Source organism: Setaria viridis, chromosome 8 (genome assembly GCF_005286985.2).
Source record: "Setaria viridis chromosome 8, Setaria_viridis_v4.0, whole genome shotgun sequence".
Lineage (NCBI taxonomy): Eukaryota > Viridiplantae > Streptophyta > Magnoliopsida > Poales > Poaceae > Setaria > Setaria viridis.
The window spans coordinates 40,219,383-40,245,717 of NC_048270.2; the positions used below are offsets into that span (position 1 = coordinate 40,219,383).

General features: G+C 43.5%; 2 protein-coding genes and 2 long non-coding RNA genes across 24 annotated transcripts; 2 read left to right on the top strand and 2 right to left on the bottom strand.

Annotated features, from left to right (window-relative positions):
- The first annotated feature begins 3,106 nt into the window (after positions 1-3,106).
- Positions 3,107-8,023, top strand: LOC117833971 (uncharacterized). The gene is made up of 2 exons (XR_004635636.2): positions 3,107-3,782; positions 7,530-8,023. It is a non-coding gene; the product is annotated as an uncharacterized lncRNA (long non-coding RNA).
- Positions 4,565-9,602, bottom strand: LOC117833968 (disease resistance protein Pik-1). 3 transcript variants are annotated; one of them, XM_034713561.2, is made up of 3 exons: positions 8,764-9,602; positions 8,413-8,484; positions 4,565-6,989 (listed from the first exon to the last, which is right to left on the bottom strand). In XM_034713561.2, the coding sequence occupies exons 1-3, from the start codon at positions 9,528-9,530 to the stop codon at positions 4,712-4,714; spliced, it is 3,117 nt and encodes a 1,038-aa protein (XP_034569452.1). In that variant the 5' UTR covers positions 9,531-9,602; the 3' UTR covers positions 4,565-4,711. The 3 variants fall into 3 exon arrangements, with proteins under 3 accessions (XP_034569452.1, XP_034569453.1, XP_034569454.1); XM_034713562.2 differs by having other exon boundaries at positions 8,413-8,481; positions 8,764-9,601; XM_034713563.2 differs by lacking the exon at positions 8,413-8,484.
- A 4,006-nt stretch (positions 9,603-13,608) lies between these two features.
- Positions 13,609-21,047, top strand: LOC117833967 (disease resistance protein Pik-2). Its single transcript, XM_034713560.2, has 3 exons — positions 13,609-13,912; positions 14,321-15,444; positions 18,636-21,047. The coding sequence occupies exons 2-3, from the start codon at positions 14,423-14,425 to the stop codon at positions 20,785-20,787; spliced, it is 3,174 nt and encodes a 1,057-aa protein (XP_034569451.1). The 5' UTR covers positions 13,609-13,912; positions 14,321-14,422; the 3' UTR covers positions 20,788-21,047.
- On the bottom strand, positions 19,296-25,194 carry LOC117833970 (uncharacterized). Of its 19 annotated transcripts, none has more exons than XR_011898974.1 (11): positions 24,499-25,192; positions 24,296-24,388; positions 24,105-24,200; positions 23,833-23,991; positions 23,641-23,708; positions 22,585-23,312; positions 22,052-22,176; positions 21,844-21,962; positions 21,646-21,701; positions 20,092-21,574; positions 19,296-19,753 (listed from the first exon to the last, which is right to left on the bottom strand). It is a non-coding gene; the product is annotated as an uncharacterized lncRNA (long non-coding RNA). The 19 variants fall into 19 exon arrangements; XR_011898971.1 differs by having other exon boundaries at positions 21,844-21,965; positions 24,499-25,191; XR_011898966.1 differs by having other exon boundaries at positions 22,052-23,312; positions 24,499-25,194.
- Between the last annotated feature and the right edge of the window lie 1,141 nt (positions 25,195-26,335).

Below are 26,335 nucleotides of genomic sequence, written 5' to 3' on the forward strand. Positions count from 1 at the left end.
ACTTCAACTTGCGAAACAAATCCTTCAGAAACCCATTTTCTCACCAACCATCCCTTATTAAACATAAAAAACGGAGAACATATGGTAGAGTATAGCAAGCAAGTCCTCAGCTGAACGGGAAGATCGTCGAAACCAAGGCATAGACTCTGCACCAGTGGTTTCAAGGATGGAGTACTCAGAAATCCATCATACAGAACGTGGCTTTCCCATGTATCCCATTCCGCATCATCACCTTGCACATGGTGGCTCTCTGCCCATGCTGACGACAAACAGATTACTGCTAGCGGACATAAATCAAATGGTGGCCCGCCGCACATATCCACAATCTTAGTGGACAGACCCTTCGCGTTGGTTCCCTCGACAGATTTGCTGTGTGGCTTCAGGGATCGTGAGCTGGTTGGTTTCTTCTGTGTTGTCTTCCCTCTGAGCTGCGGGTCTCTTTTTGCGTTGTGGTGGCATCGTGGGCTGTTTGACGGGTTAAACCATGGTGGGCGCCAAATGTTGGGGGTCCCCAATATTTGTGAGAGCACGATGGACGAAAATAACCGTGGTTCAGACAGATGTTACAGTGGTTGTCCTAACCATGATTCGTGTCCTTGGAGGGGATGGTTCGCCTCCCTTTATAGAGTCATAAAGTTACATTTCCGCATCCCCGTTATACCCATACTCAACCACTACAACCTAAGAATATTCCGTACAAGACAGTAACTTGGTTCTCATCTGAGATGTCGCTGTCACGGTAAAATTACATATCCGACCTCATACTAGACTCCTATTACGGAGTCGTCCTGCTACAAAGCGATTCCGGAGCCACCTTGACTGTCTTCTTCTTCATTTGTAAGCTCCGTTGAGACCGAGCAGCCTTCGGTAGACTTCCCGCCTTCTTTAGTCGAAGCCAGTTAACTTCGACTTCTAGTAATGGAGTTTTCACGAAGCCGAAACGCTGAGAGCTCCATGGGGTTTTAACTTCGCGAGTCCCTTCCTGCAAAACAATAAAGTGGACACCTTCGTGATAGTTAACTTCGGTAGTATGTTAACTTCGTAAGGAGGGGAAAGGAACGAGGTTGGAATCGGTTCAGAGAAAAAGGTCCCTGCAAGTGTCGTTCAGGGTGTGTTGTGAGGCGGTCCCCAACACGAGTATGAGACAGCACATCCTCATCTGGACAGCGATCCGTGCTGAGAGAAAGGCGACGGATCTGTTTGGAGTTGCCGGCCCCATCGTAAGCAATAAAATTATCTTCCTTTGCTTTGCACACGAGGAAGGCTCTCATAATGGGGTCAACTGCGTACATCATCCCCGTCCACTGCAACAGATTCCTGGAGGCAAGCTTGTCAAAGTAAGCTTCTGCTACTTCAACTTTCGAAACAAATCCTTCAGCAACCCATTTTCTCACCAAGCATCTCTTATAAAAAATATACTCCGGAGGATATATGGTAGAGTATAGCAAGCAAGTCCTCAGCTGAACGGGAAGATCGTCGAAACCAAGCCATAGACTCTGGACCAGTGGTTTCAAGGATGGAGTACTCAGAAACCCATCATCCAGAATGTGGCTTGCCCATGTATCCCATTCCTCCTCACTACCTTGCACATGGAGTACTCTCTCTTTGCTAGATGTCTAGATTCCATGAATATAAACTATAGCTAATCACTGTCACACTTTTTTCAACTTTACAGATGTATGACTAGCACTACCACAAAAAAGGCTGGTCAGAACCAGCTGGGCAAAAGTGCACTTCTTATGTTGGTATAAGTGCAACAACAATTCCCAACATTCTTGCCTTCACACATTCTACTTCTGAAATTTCTTTTGACCCGAGCCTGTCATGTGGCTGTGAGACAGTTCTGGGCAACAAGCTCAAATCATGTTGAGTCAAAGGATCTTCATTAGCAAACTGTACAAATGAACTCTGATACATTAAGGCTTTCAGCATGGACCCCCAGCCTATTCATTTCTGCATTATCAGATCTCAGATACCGTGGAGCTTATAAAGGCTGTAGTGTTATTCACTATGATTCCTGCATTGGCCATTAAGGCTTTCAGTATGGACAAACATTGGAACTCCATCTGCTCCTGTCAGTGACTTGTGACTGTACAAACGAACTCTATTCAGTTCAAACTCTGCAATAGCTCTTCTTCTGAACTTTCCTCCCCTCCTCTTTTCTGTAATCTTTTTTGTATTTTGGGCAAATGGGCAGACAACTCTTCTTGAATGCTGAATGCATCAAATAAACAGAAGTTGACAACAGAAAATACAAATATTCATTGACGCAGGACAGCTAATTAGCCTTTTGCACAGTTGCCTGCCTGTGTTTAATATTTCATTTGTATATGCAACAATCTTGGGTACTTTATTAAGGAATCAGAAATCTGAAGGCAACAGAAGTGAACATAATTATATAAAACGTAAGGAATTCCAAACCTACACTGAAGATCATATTTATACGAAAAACAGTGCAACTTTTAGAGGATAGACATCCATGCACTATGTACCTGCAAGATGACATATAAATTATTGAGTCAAGCGGCATTCCTGCAAATACGAAAAACTTCTGATGATATTATATACTCCCTCCATCCAGAAATGATAGGCGTATTTTGATCAATCAAAAGTCAAACTTTACAATCAAAAGTCAAACTTTACAAACTTTGACTAACAATTAGTTAAATTATAAGCATGTTTAGTATATAAAATTTGCATCAATATATTTGTACTTAAATTTATTTTGAGATGACATTGAGTTTTTAGCGATTGATATTATATTATAAGAGAAATTAAAAGTCAAAATCTACTTTGAAAGACTTTTCCCCTAGTTCAAATATGCCTATCATTTCTGGACAGAGGAAGTATATTTATACATCATAGCATCTCCAAATAAGCAGTGCCACTGTTGGCAGACATGTTCAATGATTTGGGAGATAAGGTATATGTAGCTGCAATACTCGAATCAACATATATCATTAATGCACACTCCGATTATACTACATGGGAGTTTTTGAAACAAAGGTACATTATATTTTTAATCATTATAAACATCTCAGGATTCTTGCAGCAGTAATAGAATGACTACTTCATACCTGAACTTCAGCATCTGATCTCCAGCTGTTATGTGCACGCCTGCTGTTATGTGCCAACAGGTCACTGCTAAATAAAGTGTTACAAGGTGACACAAAATCCCTCCTATAACCCAGCACGCTGCAACCTAGTTACACGACTGAATTGAAGTAGAAAGAAAAAAAAACAGAGCAAACAGGTGCTCCAACTACAAATCATTTCTGCTATCATACGCAATAGATGCTCCAAAATATTCAGGCGCCACGACACACACACATAGGGTCACAAACTCACCGATTAGCTAGATAATAAAGTGACGCAAGGTGACACAAAACTTGTCAAAAAAAAATGCCGCTAAAAGAGGACGGACCAATACCATCATTTACACGACTGAATGGGTCCTAGAGTTTGAGCGGCCCATCGGCCTCCCGGAGGCGACCCATCCGTATTCTTCCCCCTTTCCTCACCAAAAATTCCTCTCCTTTTTCTCCTCCACATTCTTCCCCCAATTTAGATCTGGGCGTACGTGTGCCCCTGCTTGGCTGCAGCACGCCATGCATGGCCTCCGCCGCCGGGATCATCGCTTGTTGCGCAGATCGACGCCCTGTGCGCACTTGGCCTCCGTGATGTGTCTACTCCGATCCGGCTCCTCTGCGGTGGCTTCTGTGAGGAAGCTGCTTGCCTGGCGAGCGCGGCCCTGCCAGGAGATGCTCAATAAAACTTACCAGGTACATTCTCGATAAAACATTAGTCACAATGTCTGTATTGCCATTCAATTATCGAACCACGAACTAGGACCTAATATGGCACGCATGCGGCGGATAACGTGATTCTGTCATGCCAACTTGCCTGCAATTCAATTCATCCTATTTGACCATCTAAATAAAATAGTATTTCAAGCTTAAATTCTATCAAACTTGGCATGCCCATGTATATGGTGTGGACGTTCCATTTTAGTAACATGCGCAATGCAAAGTGCCATATATTTTGAAATTTTTAATTTCAAAGTAGGCTATTTATTATTCATATATCCCGCTTAGGGTTGTAGTTAAATATACCTGCTACATGGGAGCATCTCAATAAAATAGCGTTTGAACTTTAAATGTTACGAAACTCGACAAGCACACTAGATAAGGTGCAGTGTAAAGGTCCCATGCATTTTACTAATATTTACAAGATCAAGTGCTACATATTTTGAAATATATAATTTCAAAGTAAGTTATTTAATGTCTCTCTATCATCCCTCTTATTAGAACAGCTTCCAAGTGTTAAATAAATTCACTTCGGTTTTTTCTTTCCTTAGTTTATTACTTAATGAACTTCAAATATTTTAAAACTCTATTTAATATGGAAGCTAATAATTAACATAACTGGATCACTAGCGTGAATCATACTCATATGGCGACTTTTATCTGAAAAAATGTTGGAATAATTGGATGGATAAGTTGCTAGGAACAAGCGATGCAGAATGTTCAGTGTGCAGATGCATGGTGCAAGCTAGCACTGCATATGACGAAGAGAAACTAAACTGGAAAAATAATGACAATCAAGTGTGCGTACAGATAATGTCACATAGAGTCATGGAGAAGGAAGGTCCAATTTTGAAAAAAAAAAGATATATATAATATGTTTTTGTTTAGGCCCAGCGAAACGTAAATTATTTTATGTTATAGTAGCGCTCTTCTTCCCTCAATCGTTGTTCCCTGATTTCAAGTTTGCTTTTCCTTTCTTGAATTTCCTTTTCAATTCCAGCCCTTGCGTTGTTCTTGTCCCGCTGAGCACGCCCCTCTGCTGCCGTCGATAGTCGAAGACGTTGTTCACGAATGCGCTCCTTCACGGCTGCAATTTCCGTTGCCCTTCTCTCAATTTGTTTTTCCCATTCTTCAAATTCCTTTTCAATGTCAAGGCCAAGGCCTTCAGATTTCCTTGCACGGTTTCCGAAAACCTCAGGTTTGTCATTGACCCAAAGGGTGATCTCTTGGGGGTGCTCCACGGCTTCTTTTCTCAGGACATCAATTGTCTCGCGGATGCCCGGACTGTCACTTGTATAGTACTCGGAGCATCGGAACACGACCTTCTCAAGACTGTCGAGATGCTTGATGCCCATGGAGTAGTGTTGGCTTGTTGTGCCGGTGTAGAACTTGAACTCAAGATGTTTCAGCTTCGGCATCGCTCCTTCCCAGAAGGTGATCACCCGTGGCAGACGGCAATCGACGTAGAACGTCTCTAGCTTCAAGAACCCTCCACCAGTGATGGCAACCGGCTCCCGTGGGAGGACCTCGAACCTTAGTTGGAGAGCCTGCAGGTTGGGCATCTGCGTCTTCAGAAACTCGAGGTCTTCCTCCACCAGTTTCCAGAGACTGATATCTAAGGAGCAGACATTGCACAAGTCTTGCTTGACCCACTGCGGGACTTTCATGTGTCTCCCGGCAACTCTATGCATCGGAACTGGAAGAACTTCACACCTCTTGTAGAGATGATTAAAGAGCACGAGGATGGATAGGCTCTCCCTGCAATTTGCTCCAGAAGAGGAAATAACCTGTTCATCACCACTTGATCTGAAGACACCCAGAGGCAACTTCACCACTCGACCAGAACTCGAATCAAAGTGGCCGACCACACTTAAAAAAGAATTTGGAATTTCCCTGCGGGGTAGCTCTCTGACTTTAGTCACTCTAATGTCCAGAGTCCTCAACTCCTGTAGTTTTCCTACTTCCTTAGGCAACTCTTTCACCCTTGTCGAGCTTACATCCAGATTCTCCAAACGAGAAAGTCCGGTGATTTCCCTTGGAACCTCTGTGACCATTGTGCCACTTACATTCAGAGTCCTTAAATGCACCAGTGTCCCAATTTCCATGGGTAGTTTACAAATACTTGTGTTCCTCACCTCTAGCGTCTCCAGATTCTGCAGTCTCCAAATCTCCCGTGGGATCTCTGTGATTTCAAGGCAGCCGTTGAGACCCAGATACCGCAGCCAGATCAGCCCGCATATATCCACCAGAGAAAAGTTCTCTAGACGTTTACAGCTGTCAATTTCTAGCACTCGCAGGTTTTTAAACTTCTTCAAGGGGACACCAATGTGGGGTTGGTCACTAAGAACAGCAAGGGAGCGAATATGAGATACTACATCCTCATCTGGAATGCAATCCGTGTCGAGAGAAAGGCGACGGATCTGTTTGGCGTGCGAGGAGCTACCGCGGCCATTATTGTGCTGCCGACAAGCAACAAAATTATCTTCTTTTGCTCTGCATACAAGGAAGGCTAGCATTATGGGGTGGACTATGTAAAAGCTCTGGTATTTGGGTACCGGCTGCAATAGATTCCTAGAAACAAGCTTGTCAAAGTAAGCTTCTGATACTTCTTGTTGCGAAACAAATCTTTCGGCTATCCATTTTCTGACCAAGCAATCCCTTTGAATAAAATAACCCAGAGGGTATATGCTGCAGTACAGCAAGCAAGTCCTCAGCTCAACGGGAAGATCGTCGAAAACAAGGCATAAACTCTGGACTAGTGGTTTCAAGGATGGAGTACTCAGAAACCTATCCATCAGCACTTCACTTACCCAAATATACCAGTATTCCGCATCATCACCTAGCACATGGTGGCTCTCTGCCCATGCTGACGACAAACAGATTATTGCTAGCGGCATCAAACCACTCGTATGCACAATATTTCTGGATAGCCACTGTGCATTGGCTTCAAGTATGTCTCTTCCGACAGACTTGTTCAGTATCATGTCTGATAGTCTTTTAGCGTCCTCGTGATGAAAACTCTGTGTATACACATGTGCACCTTGTTCAGTTCGACATTTGTCAGCTAAAGCCTTGACACGAGTCGTCATGATTATTTTAGAGCCCATATTACTCTTGGGAAGAGCATTTCGGATGACTTCCCATTCTTCCCAATGCCAAATGTCATCGATTATTACCAGGTACCTATAAAAAAAAGGTGCATAGAAACTTTTACATCCAGGCCATCTTATCACATCTTGGGGTAAACCTGAAATGCACTTTCAGAAGATGTGCAACACCTAACCTGCTCCCACAGTCGGAGCAGAAAGTGCAGTTGGCTACCACTATATTGTGCTAACCGTAGAGGAAGATACGGTGGTATGTCGTTACACCTCTACTGGGATGTACTCAACACAATCTTTGTACAAAATAGTCAACTTTTAGAGGGGTTTCGTCACCTGTTTTTACCCCCAACAGTGTGGAAGCTACACATACCCCCCTAGAGTGCACGTTTTCTTGTTGTTGTTATAAAAAAACAAGCTACTGACTAGAGACAACTTAGAGAAAAGATGAAAAGTATAAGACAGGACTTGTTTGTTTTGCTGTGTGGAGGAGAGCATCCATCATAGACTTTGAATCTCTTGAAAATTGTGGCTCAGTGAAAAAGAAAATGTGATGAGAAACATGTTTAATGCTGCAGCCCTGTGGGGCATCTGGAAACTAAGAAATTGTCTATGTTTTCAGAATGAAGCTTGGCGAGCATTGCCGCATCTATGGCGATCCAAATGCATGGCAAATGCTAAAAAAAATTAGGCCGGAGCATTTCACCCATTTGCTGGAAGAGTTGACATCACAGCCGGAGAGGATCCCATGGGGGCCTAGTGCATCCTGACAGCGAATGGTGCACTGGACAAACACGTGTATGATCAGAACCTGCGTCTAATGATGCCTGGAAGAGGCCGGGGGCTCCCTGCTGCGCTGGTGACCGTGTTTGTGAATGGCGAAAATGTATCTGATTCCACTTTTGGTTGAGAAATCTGGTGATGTCTATGTAGTAGTGTTAGAGTTCGGTGAGATGTATTCGAGCTACTGGTATGCTCCAGTTGAACTTTAACTCCTATGTCTGGGATCAAACCTCAACTTATGTGTTAAAACACTAGCCTAGGGTCCAATTGCAATGCATGCGGACCGGGTGCATGTTGCTCCTGGAACTCTAAAAATCTTATCTCATCTTACTATTTTTTATTTGTTTTGGATTAAAAAACATCCTTGAATTAGGATAAAAATGATTCATTAAAAATTAGACACATAATGCATTAAAAGCTAGGGTATCAACTTAATTGTTACAATTACAACAGTTAAGAATGAAATTGGGAACTCAAAATAACATGGTACAACTGATAAAAACAAAGAAGTTTGATCGAATACTTGGTCAATAATGCCACATTGGTCACCTCTGAATTATTGTTAAATTATATGCATTTCACAAAGTTCAATTGTCTCTGGATTTTACAAAATAATGCAAATATGATTGGACGCACTGGTTGTGGAACTAGCGTTGCAAGCATAATATGATTTTGTTCAGAATAGTACACTAGGAAGTAGAGTGGGAATGGAGACGACGTACCTCTCGTCAGAGAGGAAATTTGATATGCCTTTGATGAAATCATTTTGCTCGGCGGCAGGTTCAGTGCCACTGCTAACAGAAAGAAAATTAGGAAATTTGAATTGAATTGGTCAATAATGCCACATCGGTCACTTACAAACGCTAAATTATAGGCATTTTACGAAGTTCAATTATTATCTATATGGATTCTCAAAAAATAATGCAAATATGTGCGGACGCATGCACGGGTTTTGGAACTAGCGTTCCAATTTCCTAACATAGTATGATTTGTTCAAAATAGTAGAATAACACACACGGAGTACTTAGGAACACAATCAGGAATGAAGTAGAGTGAGAATGGAGAGGTCGTACCTCTTCTCAGAGAGGGAAATTGATATGTCGGTGACCATATTTTGTTCGGCTGCAGGTTCGGTGCCACTGCCAGCAGACATTGCACAATCTGTTACTTGGCTGAGGATGATACCCAGAATCTCCGTCATGTTAGGACTTGGGTGCACGGACACGAAAGCCCGGCATTGGAATTCATCTCCTACTGCGTGATACACCAGGTCCGCAAGAGTTGTTTTCCCCATCCCTCCAGCTCCAAGAATGCATACCATTTCGTTCTTCTGAAGCAATTGGATGATCTCCTTCTTTTTTGGTTCCATGCCCACGAGCTCCGATGCATCCTTGTGGAGGAAGAGAGCTCGAGGGTCGGTGGTCAGCTTGCTACGGTTGCAGATGATGCCGTCGCCAATCTTCTGCATCTCGCCGCACCGCTTCGATACATCTTTGACCCTTTCCATGAATTCCATGAAAGGGCTGTCCGTGGCTTCCCGCTGGATGAAGCTGCCGTCACCACGCTCCAATCCGAGAGTGAAGCCGTCGATGTCGTCCTCCATGTCGTAGGACAGCTCTCGGGCCTCTGTCATCCAGTTCTTGCATGCCACATCAAGATCCAAGCTCCCCCATAACTTCCACAGGAGATGGTGAACTGGCTCGAGCTCGGATTTGATGGACTCGATGCCTCGCCGGGTTCCCTCCTGAAGCTTGTACTCATCACCCAGCAAAGCAGCGAGCTTCCCCAGGACCGGCCCCAACGCCCCGGTTGCTGCGGTCACGGCAAACCGCTTCTCCATCTCTCTCGCACTCTCTATGCACAAGCGAATGGCAGGAGCAGGCTTTCTGTGTAGTGGAGCACTCTCTCTTTACCTGTGAAAAGTTAAGGGTATGTTCGGCTTCAGAGCTAAACTTTAGCCCATGTCACATTGGATGTTTGATACTAATTAGGAGTATTAAGCTAATTACAAAACTAAGTGCACAGATGGAGACTAATTCACGATACGAATCTATTAAGCCTAATTAGTCCATGATTTGACAATGTGGTACTATAGTAACCATTTGATAATGATGGATTAATTATGCTTAATAGATTCGTCTCGCGAATTAGCATCCATCTGTGTAATTAGTTTTATAATTATCTCATATTTAATCCTCCTAATTAGCCTCCGAATATTCGATGTGATAGGAATTTTAGGGCCCCGTTTGGTTCAAACGGAATAAAGTTTAGTCATATCACATCGAATGTTTAGATACTAATTAGGAGTATTAAACATAGACTATTTACAAAACCTATTGCACAGATGGAGGCTAAATGGCGAGACAAATCTATTAAACCTAATTAGTCCATGATTTGAGAAATGTGCTGCTGTGAAAATGTGCTGCTATAGTAACCATTTGCTAATGATGGATTAATTATGCTTAATAGATTCGTCTCGCCGTTCAACCTCCATCTGTGTAATTAGTTTTATAATTAATTTATATTTAATCTTTCTAATTACATTCGATGTGACACAGATTAAATTTTAGCTCTAAATTTTAACTCCAAATTTTAGCTAAAGAAATCAAACACCCGCGTGCAAACATCCTAATCATGGAGTAACGGTATTACTTTCAGCACGCTACTTGCACTGCAGAAGGCAATAATGGCAGACGGCAATAATGGAGGGACAAGGTGCCGGTGGTCGATTGTGACCACGCAGCCACCGAGTCAAGTCGTCGGCCCCCACCAAAGCATGTCAGCTGTAGACAGTACAGTAGACCACTCGTCCAATAATGTATCTTTTGGCATGATTCACCAAGTTCGTAGGATCCACCTAGGAAAAGCTATTATATTCAACAATTTGAATAAATCGAATAAATCGTTTCATCTCTCAATTTGTTGTGTTGCCAACGGCTTTTTTCAGGAAGGATGGGGGTGACGTGATGGCAGCAGCCGGCGCAGCGCGAGCAGGCCAGGGGGAAACGGAACGGAACGGAAACCTAGGGCGCGCTGCTTGCTCTGCAGCAGCATTTGGCTTGTGAGCGGCCGTAGCTAGCTTCACTGTGCGCCGCGTCACCCCGTACGGATCGCCGGGGCAGCTGCCTACCGTCCATCTCCGAGCCCGGCCCGGGCGGCGATGCTGGACCCACGCGCAGCGACGCGGCCTGTCTCCTCGCTAGCTAGCTCACTGTGGCACTGTGCAGTCACGGAAGGAGCCGCCGCCCGCTCCTCTGCACTGCACAAGGCAATAATGGCAGACGGCAATAATGGAGGGACAGGGAGGCGGTGGTCGATAGTGACCGCGCTGCCACCGAGTCAAGTCGCCGGCAGCGAGCTGCACTCGCATCGATAATGGCATAGGATGTGCTGCAATAATTAGGTGCCTGTTTGGTTGACTGGAGGAGTCTAGTCTCGCACCAGCCAGCTGGCTCCCGAGAGCTAGACTCATTGCATGTAAGAGCATGGTGTTTGTTTGCTTGCTTGCACTGGCTAGGCTCTTTCGAGAAGTTGTTTGGTTACTTGGATGAGTACGAGTTGAATGAGATGAAAATATATAAATAATCATCGTAATGACATTTATTACGGGGAAACTATTATCTTATAGCTCTTAGTTTATCTTATTACTCCTTAATATTAATCGAAATATGTTAATATCATTTAATATACGCTAACAATGTATTAATAACATCATTAGATGGCTAATTAACTGCACCACGCAAGCTTGGCCCGGCAGAAACAACCAATTTCCTCGCACCGGCGAAGCCTGGCTGCGGAGGGAATCTTGCACGCGCGGAGTCTGGCTAGGCAGATACACAAACCAAATAAACAGGGAATCTTGCACCGGCAGAACCTAGCTAAGGGCTGATATAGGCAACCAAACGCCCCCTAGATAGATTGGTAATTAAGAAAACACAATAGATCCAAGATGATTATTATCAGTATGATTAGAGTGCACTAGAGTGATGATTAGAGAGCCATGCACAAGGCAATAATTAGATTATTATCAGCATGATTAGAGTGTACTACAGCAATAATGGCTGACGATTATAGGGTGTTTGGATCTTTAGTTCGAACTAAAATTTATATCAATATTCGGAGGTTAATTATAAGAACTAAACATGAGCTAATTATAAAAGAGCAACGGGCCAAAGATTCAGGACGACAGCCTGCAAGTGCCACTATTGAAGGATAAAAAACGCGCAGCCAGCGAGGCACCAGCAGTTGTTCTAGGTGAGCAACCCTCTCCACGTTCAATTCTACCCTTTTTACAAATAAAATTCTAGTTTTACTGCGATAATTTACAATAACAAAATCTAAGAAACAATAATATTATTATATTCTGACATGTACTAATTACCGGATGCTTGCCTTTGCTGCGTGCAGGGTTCGAGTGCCTGGAGAGCACAGGGTTCTTTGGCATCTCCACGAACCTGGTCGTGTACCTGGAGAAAGTCCTCCACGGCAGCAACCTGGCCAGCGCCTCCAAAGTCACTACGGAGACCGGCACCAGCTACCTGACCCCGATCTTCGGCGCCATCATCGCCGACACCTTCTTGGCCAACTACAACACCATCCTCATCTCCCTCGTCGTCTACCTTCTTGTAAGTCGTAGATCGTTCATGTTGATCCATGACCCATGGCACGCGATTACACAGATAGAGATTAATTCGTGAGACGAATCTATTAAGCCTAATTAATCCATCATTAACACATATTTACTGTAGCATCATATTGTCAAATCATAGAGTAATTAGGCTTAATAGATTCATCTCGCAAATTAGCCTCCATACGTGCAATTGGTTTTGTAATTAGGCGCCGTTTGGATACATAGTGCTAAACTTTAGCACAACAGTTTTAGCATACTTTTAGCACTTGTGCATCCAAACATGTGTGCTAAAAGTAGTGTGCTAAAGTTTAGCACACCCCTTTTCATTAGCACATCCAAGGGGTGCTAAAATTTGCTAATAGTGCTAAAAGTGGTCCCTAAGTCCACTTTTTCCATGGTTGTCCCCTCTCTCTACTCTCCACTTTTCCCCAAGTCAGCCATAAATGAGGGTAATGTAGTCATTTCTCACCTAAGGTGCCAAACTTTAGCACTGTATTCAAACAGCTCCAAGTGCTAAACTTTAGCACTTCATTTGAGGGTACTAAAGTTTAGTACTGTGCTAAAGTTTAGCACTGTGTATCTAAACGGGATCTTAATCTATGTTTAATACTCCTAATTAGTATCTAAACATTCTACGTGATAGGAATTTTAAGAGGTTCTAAATATTATTATCAGTACGATTAGAGTGCACTGCACAAGGTAATAATGGCAGACGATTATAATAACTAGATTATTATCAGTACGATTAGAGTGCACTGCACAAGGCAATAATAGCAGACGATTATAATAACTAGAAGTTTTTAGCGTGTCACACCTGCAAAGAAAGGCTCCGTAGTGGAAGCGAACCGGCCGTTTAACCACACCCGTCCTGCGCCGCGAACCGTTCCCCCCTAGACGCTTTGCAGCAGGTCCGCCCTCCGCCGCCGAATTCGATTTCCAGCTATGGGGCTCGCTCCTTCACTTGTTTGCCCTTCACCTCTAACTTCCAACTTTGGTACTATGTAAAAAAAAGATTCTCCATCACATTAAACTTGCGGTATATACATAGAGTACTAAATATAGATGAAATTAAAAACTAATTGCACAGTTTGTTGTACTTTGCGAGACGAATCTTTTGAGCCTAATTAGTCAATGTTTGGACAATAATTCACAAATACAAACGAAACGCTACAGTGTACTACAGTACTGTAACAGTAATTTGGCACCTCCAAACTTTGGCAACTAAACAAGGCCTTTATTCTTTTCCCCGATAGGTTCTTGTTTCCTTGACATGGTAGTCGATGACCCGTATGGTTTTCTTTCCCGCACAGATCGATTTACCCCTGCTGGGTAGCAGTGGCAATTTTTCTTTTTGATAACATGCCTTGAAGGATAAATATTGAGTCTTGTAGGAGCCTGCCATAAGTGATGGCATGATAGGATGTTGATCTAAACCTTTTTATATACGGAGGAAAACATCCTAAGTCGAAGGAACCATTTAACCACACCTTCGTCCTGCGCGGCTGCATGCGCCGCAAGCTGTTCCCGCTTGGACCTCGACGCTTGCCGTCCGCCCCCCTCGGTTTCCAGCTACGGGGGCTTTCGTCAAGCAGGTGACTCTTTAGCTCCATCTCTGGTTCCTCCACTTCTTTGATTCTTTGGGGCGATAGCTTCTTGTTTCTTTTTTTTTTATGAAAAGCTTCTTGTTTCCTTGCCATGGTAGTATAGTATACGCTGATGCCTGGTGAACAAGAACAACCTTTTTCCCTGATGAACTCGGTTTTATTGAACTAATATGTGCTGAAAAGACAGCATCCAGCTAGATTGATTTCAGTTTTGATAAGCCATCTTGTTTTTCGAGAAAAATTTTTGGATGCCATCTAATTCGAATCAGCTAGTAGTTTTATCCCCAGTAGCAAGGGAGGTGGCCAGGGTCTGGGGTTACCATATTTTGGTTTACTTTGCGTTCAGTTAACAGGAGAATTTGATGACCCCTATGGTTTTCTTTTTCACATATATAGAATTTGAAGTTGTCAACCGATCCACATATTCTCCAAGATCTTCAAACGAGGGAAGTCTTTGCTTCAGAACCTGCTGTGAACACCGTATATAGAACAAACAAGATGGAGTTGGTTGTGGGTGCTTCAGAAGCCAGCATGAAGTCTCTGCTTGGCAAGCTGGGTGGCCTTCTCGCCCAGGAGTATGCTCTGGTCAGGGGCGTCCGTGGTGACGTCCAGTACATTTACAACGAGCTGGCCACCATGCAGGCCTTCCTCCGCGACCTCAGCTCTGCCCCGGAGGAGCAGGGCCATCGGATGAAGGACTGGATGAAGCAGATCCGTGACATGGCCTACGACTGCGAGGACTGCATAGATGACTATGCCCACCGCCTCCCCAATGACTCCATCACTGATGTCAAATGTGCCTTCATGGTCAGAACCATATATCAAGTCTGGACATGGTGGCCTCGCCGTGAAATTGCTTCCAACATTGCTGACCTCAAGATCCGGGCACAACAGATTGCCGAACGACGCAGCAGATATGGAGTTGACAACCCAAGCAACTGCAATGGCAACAGTTCCGGAGCCCGTGCCGCTACGTATGACATTGCGGAGCATCAGGTCGCCAGCCGTCAGCTCATCGGTATGAAGGAGCCTGTGGGTGTGACGGCTGACATGAAGGAGCTTGAGGAGTGGGTAGACAGACCTGATAAGGAGCATGGTGTTCTGTCCATAATCGGATTCGGCGGTGTGGGGAAGACCACCATTGCCACAGCATTGTACCGGAAAGTCAGTAATAAATTTGACTGCCGTGCTTGGGTTAATGTGTCCCAAAACTACGACCAAGAGGCAGTCCTAAGGAGCATTCTGAAACAAGTCATGCCACAAGACAAAGATCAGATTTCTCGGAAAAAAAATTTCCAAGACGGAGATCAGGAGGCAGTGCAAAGCACAGGGGAGGGAAGCTTGGAGAAGAAGCACCTAGCAGCACACGTTATGAACACATTAAAGCGAGCTGTGCCATTCGTCGGAGGGCACAAACAGCAAGGCAACGATGGGAGCTCTGATGAAAAGCAGATGAAGATTGAAACAATGTACGGTGATGAACTCGTCAACGAAGTGAAAGGGCATCTCAAGGAAAAGAGGTATTTGAAAGATTATTTCTTGTTTCTTGTTTATTGATTACTAGATCTGTTCACCGGTTTAGTCAATCATCAGCAAGAGGGAATTAATACATAATTTATGAAATCATTGAAAGATCAACACTAAACATTGATCAGTTAACTAATGGCCAGACGTGTTGCTATCTTGTTAGGATTTATAGTATTATAGGGCTAATCTCAATGGAAGTGTCATGGAAGTTTCATGGGCATTAAATCCCATGCCACATCAACAAAACTGCTAACTTTGGTAGGTTAATTATAAGGAAAGACGAGAGGGGAGTTTCATCCTATGAAACCCATCTGGCATAGTTTCAACTCCCATGAAACCCAATGAAACTTGCACTGAGCATGTTAATCTATGAAACTGTATAGTGAGAATGACAATTTCTTTTTGTTGGAAACTGACATGGCACTCTTGGTAATAGTGTGATAAAACCATGCATTGTGGCTGGCCTAACAGGAACAGCAGCCTTAAGGGAAATTATCATCCAATGGTAATAACTTGGCAGGGCCCTTTTTTTTTTGCTATCTTGTTAGAACTTATAGTATTTCTCTCCTTTCCTACTGCATCTCGCCGAGGATTAATGTGGACAAAAATATCTAAGAGCCTCCAATGGATAATACCCAAATAACCTGGTATGCCATGCAAGCTTGAAACAGCTGTGGGAAGACTGGCCCATGGTGGTGGCACTAAGGTGGTGGCAGCTTGGCATAGGAGCTAGTGACAAGGAGTGGTGGACTACAGAGGTAGGGCAAGAGAGAAAGAGACAACTATAAACCTCTTCTTAGTGATTTCTGTACAATCTATGAAATAAGCAATAAAACTAAGTTGCTACATAGACAGTCGCGAACAAGATAAATGAAATGTTCTTCCCAAGGATCAAGGTTCACTTACATACACTCTCACTACACAAATGGATATGCTCTAAGTGCTGTGCAGTAAGGTTCACTTACATACACTCTCACTACACAAATGGATATGCTCTAAGTGCTGTGCAGTAGCTACGTGCTAGCTCTGCCTTTTCCCACTCTTCTACTATCAGTGGCAAGGATAATCAACTCTCTTCCTCATGCAAACTATGATGGTCTGATGACGGCAATGATTAAGCTTTTCACCGTGGCTACCATTAAGACCACTTAAGTTCATATGACAATGCAAACATGTGAAATAAGAACACACTGATATAGAACTTAATAGAATTAATGATCATAATCATAAGTGTATGTAGCAGTAAAATATAGAGACCCCCTTTCATCCCAGGGTAGTTTTGCAAAATTGTAAACCCTCTTTCCATAGACAACCAAGATATGTGCTATGTGAATCTATGTCGATCAGGACTTCATGTGGACGAATTGTTTCGGGAACACAAGATATATGACAAGGGCTGCGAATGGGCTTGTAGCCTAGTGGTTGCAGAGACCTTAGTAGCACCCCAGGTCCTGGGTTCGAATCCCCATTCCTTCGTCGACATGGGTGAACTGACATGTGGTGGGCGGGTCCTCGTGTAAGGGGTTGGTCGTGTGAGTTGGGCCTCAAAGCACAGGTCAAGGCTCGAACCACAGGGGGCGGCATCTCATGCATGAGGAGGCTAGCTTTCGTGACTTTTCTCAGTCGGGCTCCGATTGAGCTCTTCTTAATGTAATACCGTGGGGCGGTCTTTCTCCCAACAGCCAAGTTTATATATATATATATATATATATATATATATATATATATATATATATATATATGTCAAGGGCTTTCATCTTTGGGTTTGGGTAATTGAATCGGGCTTTGGGTTTGCCAACCAACAGGGACTTGGGACAATTGGCCTGACCCCTGTATGGGTCTTCTTGTGCTCATCTTCCTCATGCAGGCTCCTAGAAATGTTCCAAGTGCAGGCCCAAATCAAGATTTGTACAAAAACTGCCAATATATGTTGTATTTTAGGCGCCAAGTGGCCTGATAATATATGGATTAGTCCAAAAATACCGCTAAATGAGTACTAAAAGTTTCCATTATCAAAAGTTCCCCTTATTAATGAGGGGCAACAACACTTCCCCCATCAGTTTTTTGATTTTTGTTCTCCCTTTTTTCTTTCAAAGGCAAACTCTATTGCGGCCAATGTGCATGATCTCTTCAGGACCAATATAGTTCACATTGCTCCTCAAGCTTCTCCATCTTATATTTCAGTATCTCTACATGACCTTTGTTATTATGTGCATTCAACTTCCATTTTCCACATTCCTACAGGGGTCGCTTTGTGCATTTTATTCTCTTCATGAGGTCTCCCAAAAAAAAATCTACTCCAGTTTCAAATGTCAGTTGCCACCTCTTGTATGGCATCACTCATGTTCCCTAACCTAGCCTCCATCATCAACTTCCATGCATTATCCACAATTTTTTCACAGTTCTGTGTACCCAGCCAACCTCAAAGCAGGACAGCCTCCATTGAAATTATCTCGATCATCTCTTCTTCCACATCTATAATCTGGATAATTGATTAATTTGTCTATGATCTGAGTGCCTCGAGACACCATTGACCACTCGGAAATCGGGACCTCCATGTAGAATGAACAATGGCTCGATATCCAGCTGCTCGCATGCGTAGTGATCACTCAAGTGGCTATTAGGATTCGCGAAACATATGAGAGACAAAGGATATGATTGGATAACTGGAGTTCAAATATATCCAGTTAGAACTGAAAGATGAACTGAGCTAGATATTGAAGATTAGCTCAAAGAGGAACATCTCGATCTCGGACTGAGGTTAAACCCAACCTGAGAGAGTTAGTTAGAGAATAGAGATAGCATTGGAAAATGTATGAGGACTTGTCGTTTAACTCTGAACGAAGTTTAAGTTGAGCAAATAGATTTAAGAATAATGGTTTAAATTATGAAGTGAGTTCAAACTTAAACTGGCACAAATCAAGGAAGCTCAAACAAGAACACGAGCGTTGAAAACATTTTAAAACACAAAATAGTTTGCCCATTTTGAAGTTAGTATAAGAAAGAAAAAGTTGACAAAGTTTTAAAATGGTTACAAACAATTTAATAAAAAAATCTCTAAATTTTGAGATTTTTTAAATTCTGAAAATACGGTGTTTTATGAAAAACATCCTCGCAGAAAAGATAAAACGATTTGTTTTACTGTCTCATCTCTAACATATATGTTCTCCTCTTTTCTTGACAGCTACCTGCTCTTAATTGATGACATATGGTCTGCAAAAACATGGGGGGACATCAGAAATTGTTTGCCTGTAGAGAACAAAAAATGCAGTAGAATAATAGTGACTTCAAGATTTCAAGCTGTTGGCGCAGCGTGCTCACCAGTTGGCACAACTAATCTTCTGCATCCAGTTGATTTTCTCAATGCTGTTGAGTCCAAGAATTTGTTCAAGCAAAGTGTCTATGAATCCAAAAGCAGCAAAGAAAGCGAAAAGGTACAGGACAAAGTCCCAGAGGAGATATTGAAAATATGTGGAGGGCTGCCATTGGCCATAGTCAGCATGGCTGGTCTTGTAGCCTGCAACCCAAGCAAGGCCAGTAATCACTGGGATAAGGTTTGCAAATCATTGTTTCCAGAGAGTGTGACTGCTCTCTCCTTGGATGGGGTTACAAGGATACTCGATTTCTGTTACAATGATTTGCCAGGAGATCTCAAGACCTGTGCACTGTACTTGAGCATGTTTCCAAAAGGTTCCAAAATTAGTATGAAGCGTTTGACTCGGCGATTGACAGCTGAAGGTTTTGTTAGTGAGAAGCAAGGGCTCACGGAGGAGGAAGTTGCAGAGACATACTTTAATCAGCTCATGAGAAGGAAGTTAATACGTCCTGTGGAGCACAACAGCAATGGAAAAGTAAAAACATTTCTAGTTCATGACATGGTTCTTGAATACATTGTTTCCAAATCAAGTGAAGAGAACTTTATTACTGTGGTTGGTGGCCACTGGATGATGCCACCACCCAGCAACAAAGTACGTCGACTCTCTATGCAAAGCAGTGGTTCCAAGCATGAAAATATGACAAAAAACATAAACTTGTCTCAAGTGCGGTCAGTGACTGTTTTTGGAAGCCTGAAGCAATTGCCTTTCCATTCATTCAATAATGGAATAATACAAGTGCTAGATCTTGAGGGTTGGAAGGGTTTGAAAGAGAAACATCTGAAGAAACATATATGCAAAATGCTTGTGTTGAAGTATCTAAGCCTCCGAAGAACAGAGATTGCAAAAATCCCCAAGAAGATAGGAAAATTGGAGTATCTTGAAACTCTTGACATAAGGGAGACACATGTTGAGGAGCTACCAAAATCTGTAGAGAAGCTAAAACGGATCAGTAGCATACTTGGTGGCAATAAAAACCCACGGAAGGGCTTGAGGTTGCCTCAAGAAAAAATTAAGGAACCAAAGGAAAGTACATCGGCTCAGGAAAAAAGCGAGGACGACACAGTTACAAGTACGTCCACGCAAGAGAAAAATAAGGAGGGAATGAAAGCACTCCGTGTACTGTCAGGGATTGAGATTGTTGGGGAATCAACAGCTGTCGATGGCCTTCATCAGATGATAGGGCTAAAAAAGCTTGCCATTTACAAGCTCCATATAAAGAAAGATGATAAAATCTTCACACAACTACTTTCCGCTATTACGTACCTTTTCAGCTGTGGTCTGCAAACTCTGGCAATCAACGATGAAGGTTCTGATTTTATCAACTCACTGGACTCCATGTCCTCACCTCCAAGGTACCTCATCGCCCTTGAACTGTCTGGGATGTTGGAAAGGCCCCCAATGTGGATATCCAAACTCCACACCCTCAGCAAGTTAACGCTATCTCTGACAGTTCTCCGGACTGATACATTCAAGCTCCTCCAGGACCTGCCATCACTGTTTTCTCTCACATTTTCACTTAGTGCAGCAAAGCAGAATCAGGACATAATAAAGGACATCCTCGAGAAGAATAAATCAGATTCTGATGGGGAGATCTTTGTTCCAGCAGGATTCCCGAGTCTTAAGCTGCTACGCTTCTTTGCACCCCTTGTGCCAAAGCTGGGATTTGGTGACAATGCAATGCCAGCATTAGAGATGATTCAGGCGCGGTTTGAAGCCTTTGAAGGTTTATTTGGCATCGACACATTAGAAAACCTCCGGGAGGTGCACCTCAGAGTTAATGGCCTAGCTGCGGAATTAAAAGAAAGTGATGAAGCAGGAACACAAGAAACAGAAACCCCTAAAATAAAAGAAAAGGAAAGGAAGGAAGCTGCTGAAATCACCAGGTTCTTGGTCAAAGATTTGAAGAACTACACTACTGATAAGCTGAAGGTAATCGTTGACTATATTATCAATGCTTGAAATTGCAAAATAATTTGGTTGTTGTTTGCTAAATAAATAGGGATGGCAGGTATATCCATCCCATGGTACTGTGTATTTTTATTTCATTGTCAATTGATTAGTGTTTCGTTGTGTCATGTATGGTTGGAGCTGCTAGATACACCGTTTCAGTGTTTGACAGGGTTGTAATAAAAGGGGATATCCCAAAGGAACTATTGTAATCTTTATGTTGTGTTGTACACTATTTCCTATTGCTACTATTGAACTCAGGTATTGGTTTACTCTGATGAACTGATTTACTTCCTGAAAGATTGCTTGGCTTGCCTATTATAAATAAGTAAATGAAGTAGTAGCTGTGTGACTGCATAATTGAACACTGGAGCGTCCATTACGCTGCCCGTTCTACAAGGACTAGAGTCTGGGGCGCGCCTCCTTCTGACCAATTATATAAAATTTTCATTAAAATAATACCGTTAATACTTAACACAGCAAGCTAACAGAATCCAAAACGTGTACAAAGCATCTCAAATTACATGGCATATCTCTTTAGTGGCTACCTAGATGGTCTATACAAATACAGGATGATCAACTCACGAAAATAAGGATGATCAACTATGAGTACATGACAAATGTGCTGCGACTATTGGCCACTAGAATGTGCAACTTTGTGTATCCAACTCATGCTGCGAAGGGATCCAAATTGCAAGGTCTGGAGTGGTTCTCCGAGTCAGGATCCGCATTCACAGAATCTGTTGGCTAGATCAGACTGTGTGCCTGGAGTGCTAATGGCCTCACCAAGTAACATATACTGAATGTTACATAACAAAAAAAAAATCAAATTTATTACCACAAGGGCTGAATGTTTAATGAAACACTCACCTTTCAGGTTGCTCACTATTCACACTATGTACACTCTGACTTTCCAAAATAGTTCCCTTGAGTGCGATCGGGAGATCGAAAACAAACAACATTAGCTATGGGCATGATGTACATCGAAGAAATAAAAACATACTGCAGAATCCATATATGAATAATAGAAATTGTATTCAAGTTTTTAATCTAACATCTGCACCGTACCTCATGCCCAATGCTACTTCATAAATCTTGAAATTTCTGTAAAGCAACCTCGATGCTCTGAAGCCCCGTGCATTGCTGATCAATTGATTCGTATTTTCCCAAGTTCCTTGTTGTTCACGCTGCTGTGAAAAATACGATTTCAGAAGGTCAGGCCTCCTACTCTTGACTTTCTATAAGATGCGGTCACAACCCCTCATGCGACAACTACCAGAATACACCGGAAATGAATGCAGGCGTCGATTCTGAGCATCACATGGGTTCTTCATTGCAAGTCCATCATCACTCAGCAGGTGCGCACCAAGCCAGACGCCATCATTTTCCAGGACAAGATTCCTGGAAAACCAAGCGTTCGCTGCCAAAACTTTACATCACATCATTTGGAACTGATGGCAGATGGCTACACCTAACAAACCGAGAGTGAAAGTCGGCCAAGCCTTTGTTTACTTCACCCTCAACTCCCAACTTTGGCACTATGCAAAAAGAAGATTCCTCATCACATCAAACTTGTGGTACATGCATGGAGTACTAAATGTAGATGAAATTAAAAACTAATTGAACAGTTTTGTTGTACTTTGTGAGATGAATCTTTTGAGCCTAATTAGTCAATGTTTGGACAATAATTCACAAATACAAACGAAACACTACAGTGTGCTATAGTGCCGGAACAGTAATTTTGGCACTCCCAATTTTAACAACTAAACAAGGCTCAAGAACTCACATTGGCAAGGAACTCACACGTACCAGCACAGAATCAGTCTGGTCCCGTTGTTCTGTGTGTAGCTCACCACCTTATGATGGCTCCGAAGATTCATGGTAGCACATGATCACCTGCAGCAACCACCAACACGCACTTCGGATATGTCTGGTCACAGTTGTCACATAGCAAAACTGAACCGGTAGATTTCACATTTTGTATGCACAAAAGAGAAACTTGATAGATCCAGATACAAACTTTCCAAACAGCAACTATCCCCTGTCCCTGTGCACCTTGAGTCCCTGATGCAATACGGCCAAAAAAAAAAAGAAGAAGAAAAGCAGAAGGGGAAAATTACACATCAACTGATGTGTAGCAGGTTCTTAGAAGCAGATTAGTAGATTAAGCCATGAACTGGAATTTGGTCAGACTAACTTCCTATCTTTGTACTCCATGGGTATACTCGCGTCTTCAGCCGCTGAGTTTTGTCTCCTGCAGTTGTTTCCTCATGCTGATGGGAGGAGCATGTGTCTTCACTTCACCGTTCATGAGGGGTCGCAGCACCGGACGCTCCTTTCTGGGTGGATATGGCGGAAGCGAGAGCAACTGGCATCAGGCAGAGGCCCTTGTTCTGAAGGTACTGCATTGCGCTCGTGATGCTTGTTTCCATTAGCTTGACCACCTCTTCCTCGAAGGCTAAGGCATCTTCCGAGTCTTGTGTGTCCAGCAGTCCTTGTGCATTGGTTGCAGCTGACAGAGGTTGACCATGGCAACCCTACATGAGTCATGACAGTGCATGGATGAGTGGATTTGAGTGAATTACTGGTATCCCAATGAAAAATCAGAAGGCAAATCTATATCAAAAGTTTGATCCAGTATGTTTGTAGAATTAAAGACTTGAAACTATGTACTCCAGAAAGCACCTGGAATTCAATAGTTGCTTACTTCTATTGTCTTACTCTGTGGATTTTTCTTTTAACACGCAAGACAGTTGTGTGTCATTGTATTAAGAACATAGTATTAGCTCAATGACTAATTCTAATAACTTCAATTGTAGTTGCAATCTGAAAATTAATGGCAAGTTCAACAAAAACAAAATGTACCTTATTGGAATTAGGGACAAGGTCTTGCAGTTTTTTCATCCTGTCTGAAATTTTTTTTCCCAGCAAAGCTGCAGCAAAATAAGAAATTGCAGTTACAAACTTAAGCTACAGATAGCGAGAAAAACAAACAATTCAAAAATATTACATATCTTTTCAATTTGTCCTGAGGTGTGATTTCATTAAAGAACTCACCCGTTCAGCAATACTGTGAGGATCAGTTGCCTGTCCTCGACAAGCCCTTACTCGTGGCTTCACACCGACACCATTTGCAGCTGAATTTGCTTGGTTTTGCACATCAGGAGGACGGCTAACAGGACACTCACTTCTATTTTCATTGACCCATGAAGGCATCTAAACATTGGCAAATAGGAACACCATGTCAGGTACAATCTGATAAAGGCAGCACAAAAGGAATACAGTGACTAAGGATAATGTTTATTTTTTCTAAGAGTAAAGGCAAAAACCTTTTGAGGAATCTGTGCTCCTTGTGTTGTGGTGACTGTCATCTGGTTACGAGCAGTGAAAGTAGGGATAGGCACATTACACATTGGATTTTGCTCCTGCAGTGTGGAAGTTGAGTTACTGGTACAGTTCAAATGAATTGTAAGATGTAGTTGAGATACTGTTCTTTAGTGGCACTGTTTGAAAATGAAACCTGCTCATGAATCTTGAAACCACTGGCAACTACGCTTGTTTCCTGGACATTAGCAAACGAGGGAAGCCTGCAACTGATGAACTCTTTGCTATCCTGTATTACGAAAAGAACCCAAAATTAACTGAATGAGATAGGTAAGATAGCAGATGTATATGTATGTTTTTCCCTTTTAAAGAAAAAGCCATTTCTGTAGTGAGCATTACCTGTGGTGACGCCAAGGCGGCATTGTCAAATACATCAGCAACACGTTCCGAATCTTCAGGTTCACCTTGCCCGGCTTGCCACCGGCCGGCGACGAACCACGGTTCCCCTCAGGCTGAGCACCATGGCTGGCACCCTCGATCTTCCTGGTGCCACCGCCCGCGGCGTCGGAAGGCAGCCGGATGCTCTCCTTGGTGGTCCGCTCCGACGACGGAGCGTTCTGGAGGAACTCCCGCCTCCGGTTGCCGCCAGCTCGATCTCGAGGCGGCCGAAGTCCGCCAGAGACAGGTCCTTGACCTTGTACTCCCGGCCCGACGAGGTCTTCTCCACTGAGAGCGCCACGGCAGCGAGCTGGTGGAGGGAGAGCTCGCGGATTGGATCTGCGAGGGAATGGGAAGAGGGCCTCTCAGCGCCGGTCGGGAGCTTGGGACGGCGCGGCGGCGGATCCGGCGCAGGGCTGGCTCCATGCCTAGCCTCCCCCACGCGGGGCCGCGGGGGCTCGCGGGGAGGAAGCGGGGCGCCGGGTTCGACGATGGCGCCGGATCTGGGGCCTCATGCCTGGCCGCCGGTTTTGACAAGGGGAGATGAGAGGGGGGGAGGGGGAGGAGCCCGCGAGGGGGTAAAGGTGGAGAGCAAACGCGAGAACCACACAGACTCTGATGTGCAAATGCGTCAGGCTATTGAGATAGGCAATCCTCTTCGGGACTTTTGAGATCAGGTAATGAGAAATGTTTAGCTCATATGTGTAGGTGGTTGCACCGCAAATGCGGGCACCAACAACCCTCGAACAGGCCAAGAAACACACCAGAGTAGTCATCAACAACGAAGGTTTGCAGGTTGGAGTTGTTAACAGCATCAAGGAAGGGCATTAGTCCCATTTGGTCATCACAACTTTCAAATCTTACCCCGAACACCCTTAGTAGCTTTGATTTTTCTAATAAGGTTTGCTGCATTTACCACTGAGTATCTACGGCTGACAACAATCATAGACAGCTCCTCCAGCTCAAGCATATCGTCCATGTCTCTCGGTATCACCAAGCAAAGAAACCAGCTTTGCCGTTGCAAGCTGTGGCAAATGGTTCACATTGGTTTGCCTTAAATCCACAGTTTCCAAATGCTGCAACGCCTTCATTTCCCTAGGGAGCTGGTAGGCATCGATCCCTCTCAGACTCAAGTATCTCAGCAGAACCAAGCTCCTGATGCTCCTCAGCTGGCGCTTTCGCAAACCCGTGGCACCTTCAAGGTCCAGAACCCGTACAAGTTTGAAGGTCGAAACATCAGACAACTGCTTATTGGTATTGCTAGAAACTGCAAGTGAGCGCACTTTGGATAGGTGCACCGTCATCGAGAATAATACGTCAGATTCATCGAGGAGTACTCAAACGGGATCTTCAGACTGTTCAAGCATTCAAACATGCTATCTTTCTCTTCCTTGCTGAGAGTGTAACTGGCAGGACATAAGTAGTGTTATCCTTTATCTATCTTTTCCGGATGTAGGTCATCCCGTTGCCCCATGGTTTTCAGGTCATGTCGTGCTTCCAGTGTATCTTTTGAGGGCCCATAAACACTCATGAAGCCTAGCACGTTCATGCAAAGATTTTCGTCAGGTGCATCACGTCTATTACGTTGCGAACCTCTAGAATTTCCTAATAAGGTAGCTCCCAAAATATTGACTTCTTCTTCCACATGGTTGCACGCCCGTCATCGTCGTTCAGAACAGGTTGGTACCAAGACCCTTTTCAAATACTACCTTTACATCCTTTATCATCTCAAAGACACACTTTCTATTATGGTGTGCAAGTTTTTTACAAGTTTCTGGCACCCCTTTGAAATACATCC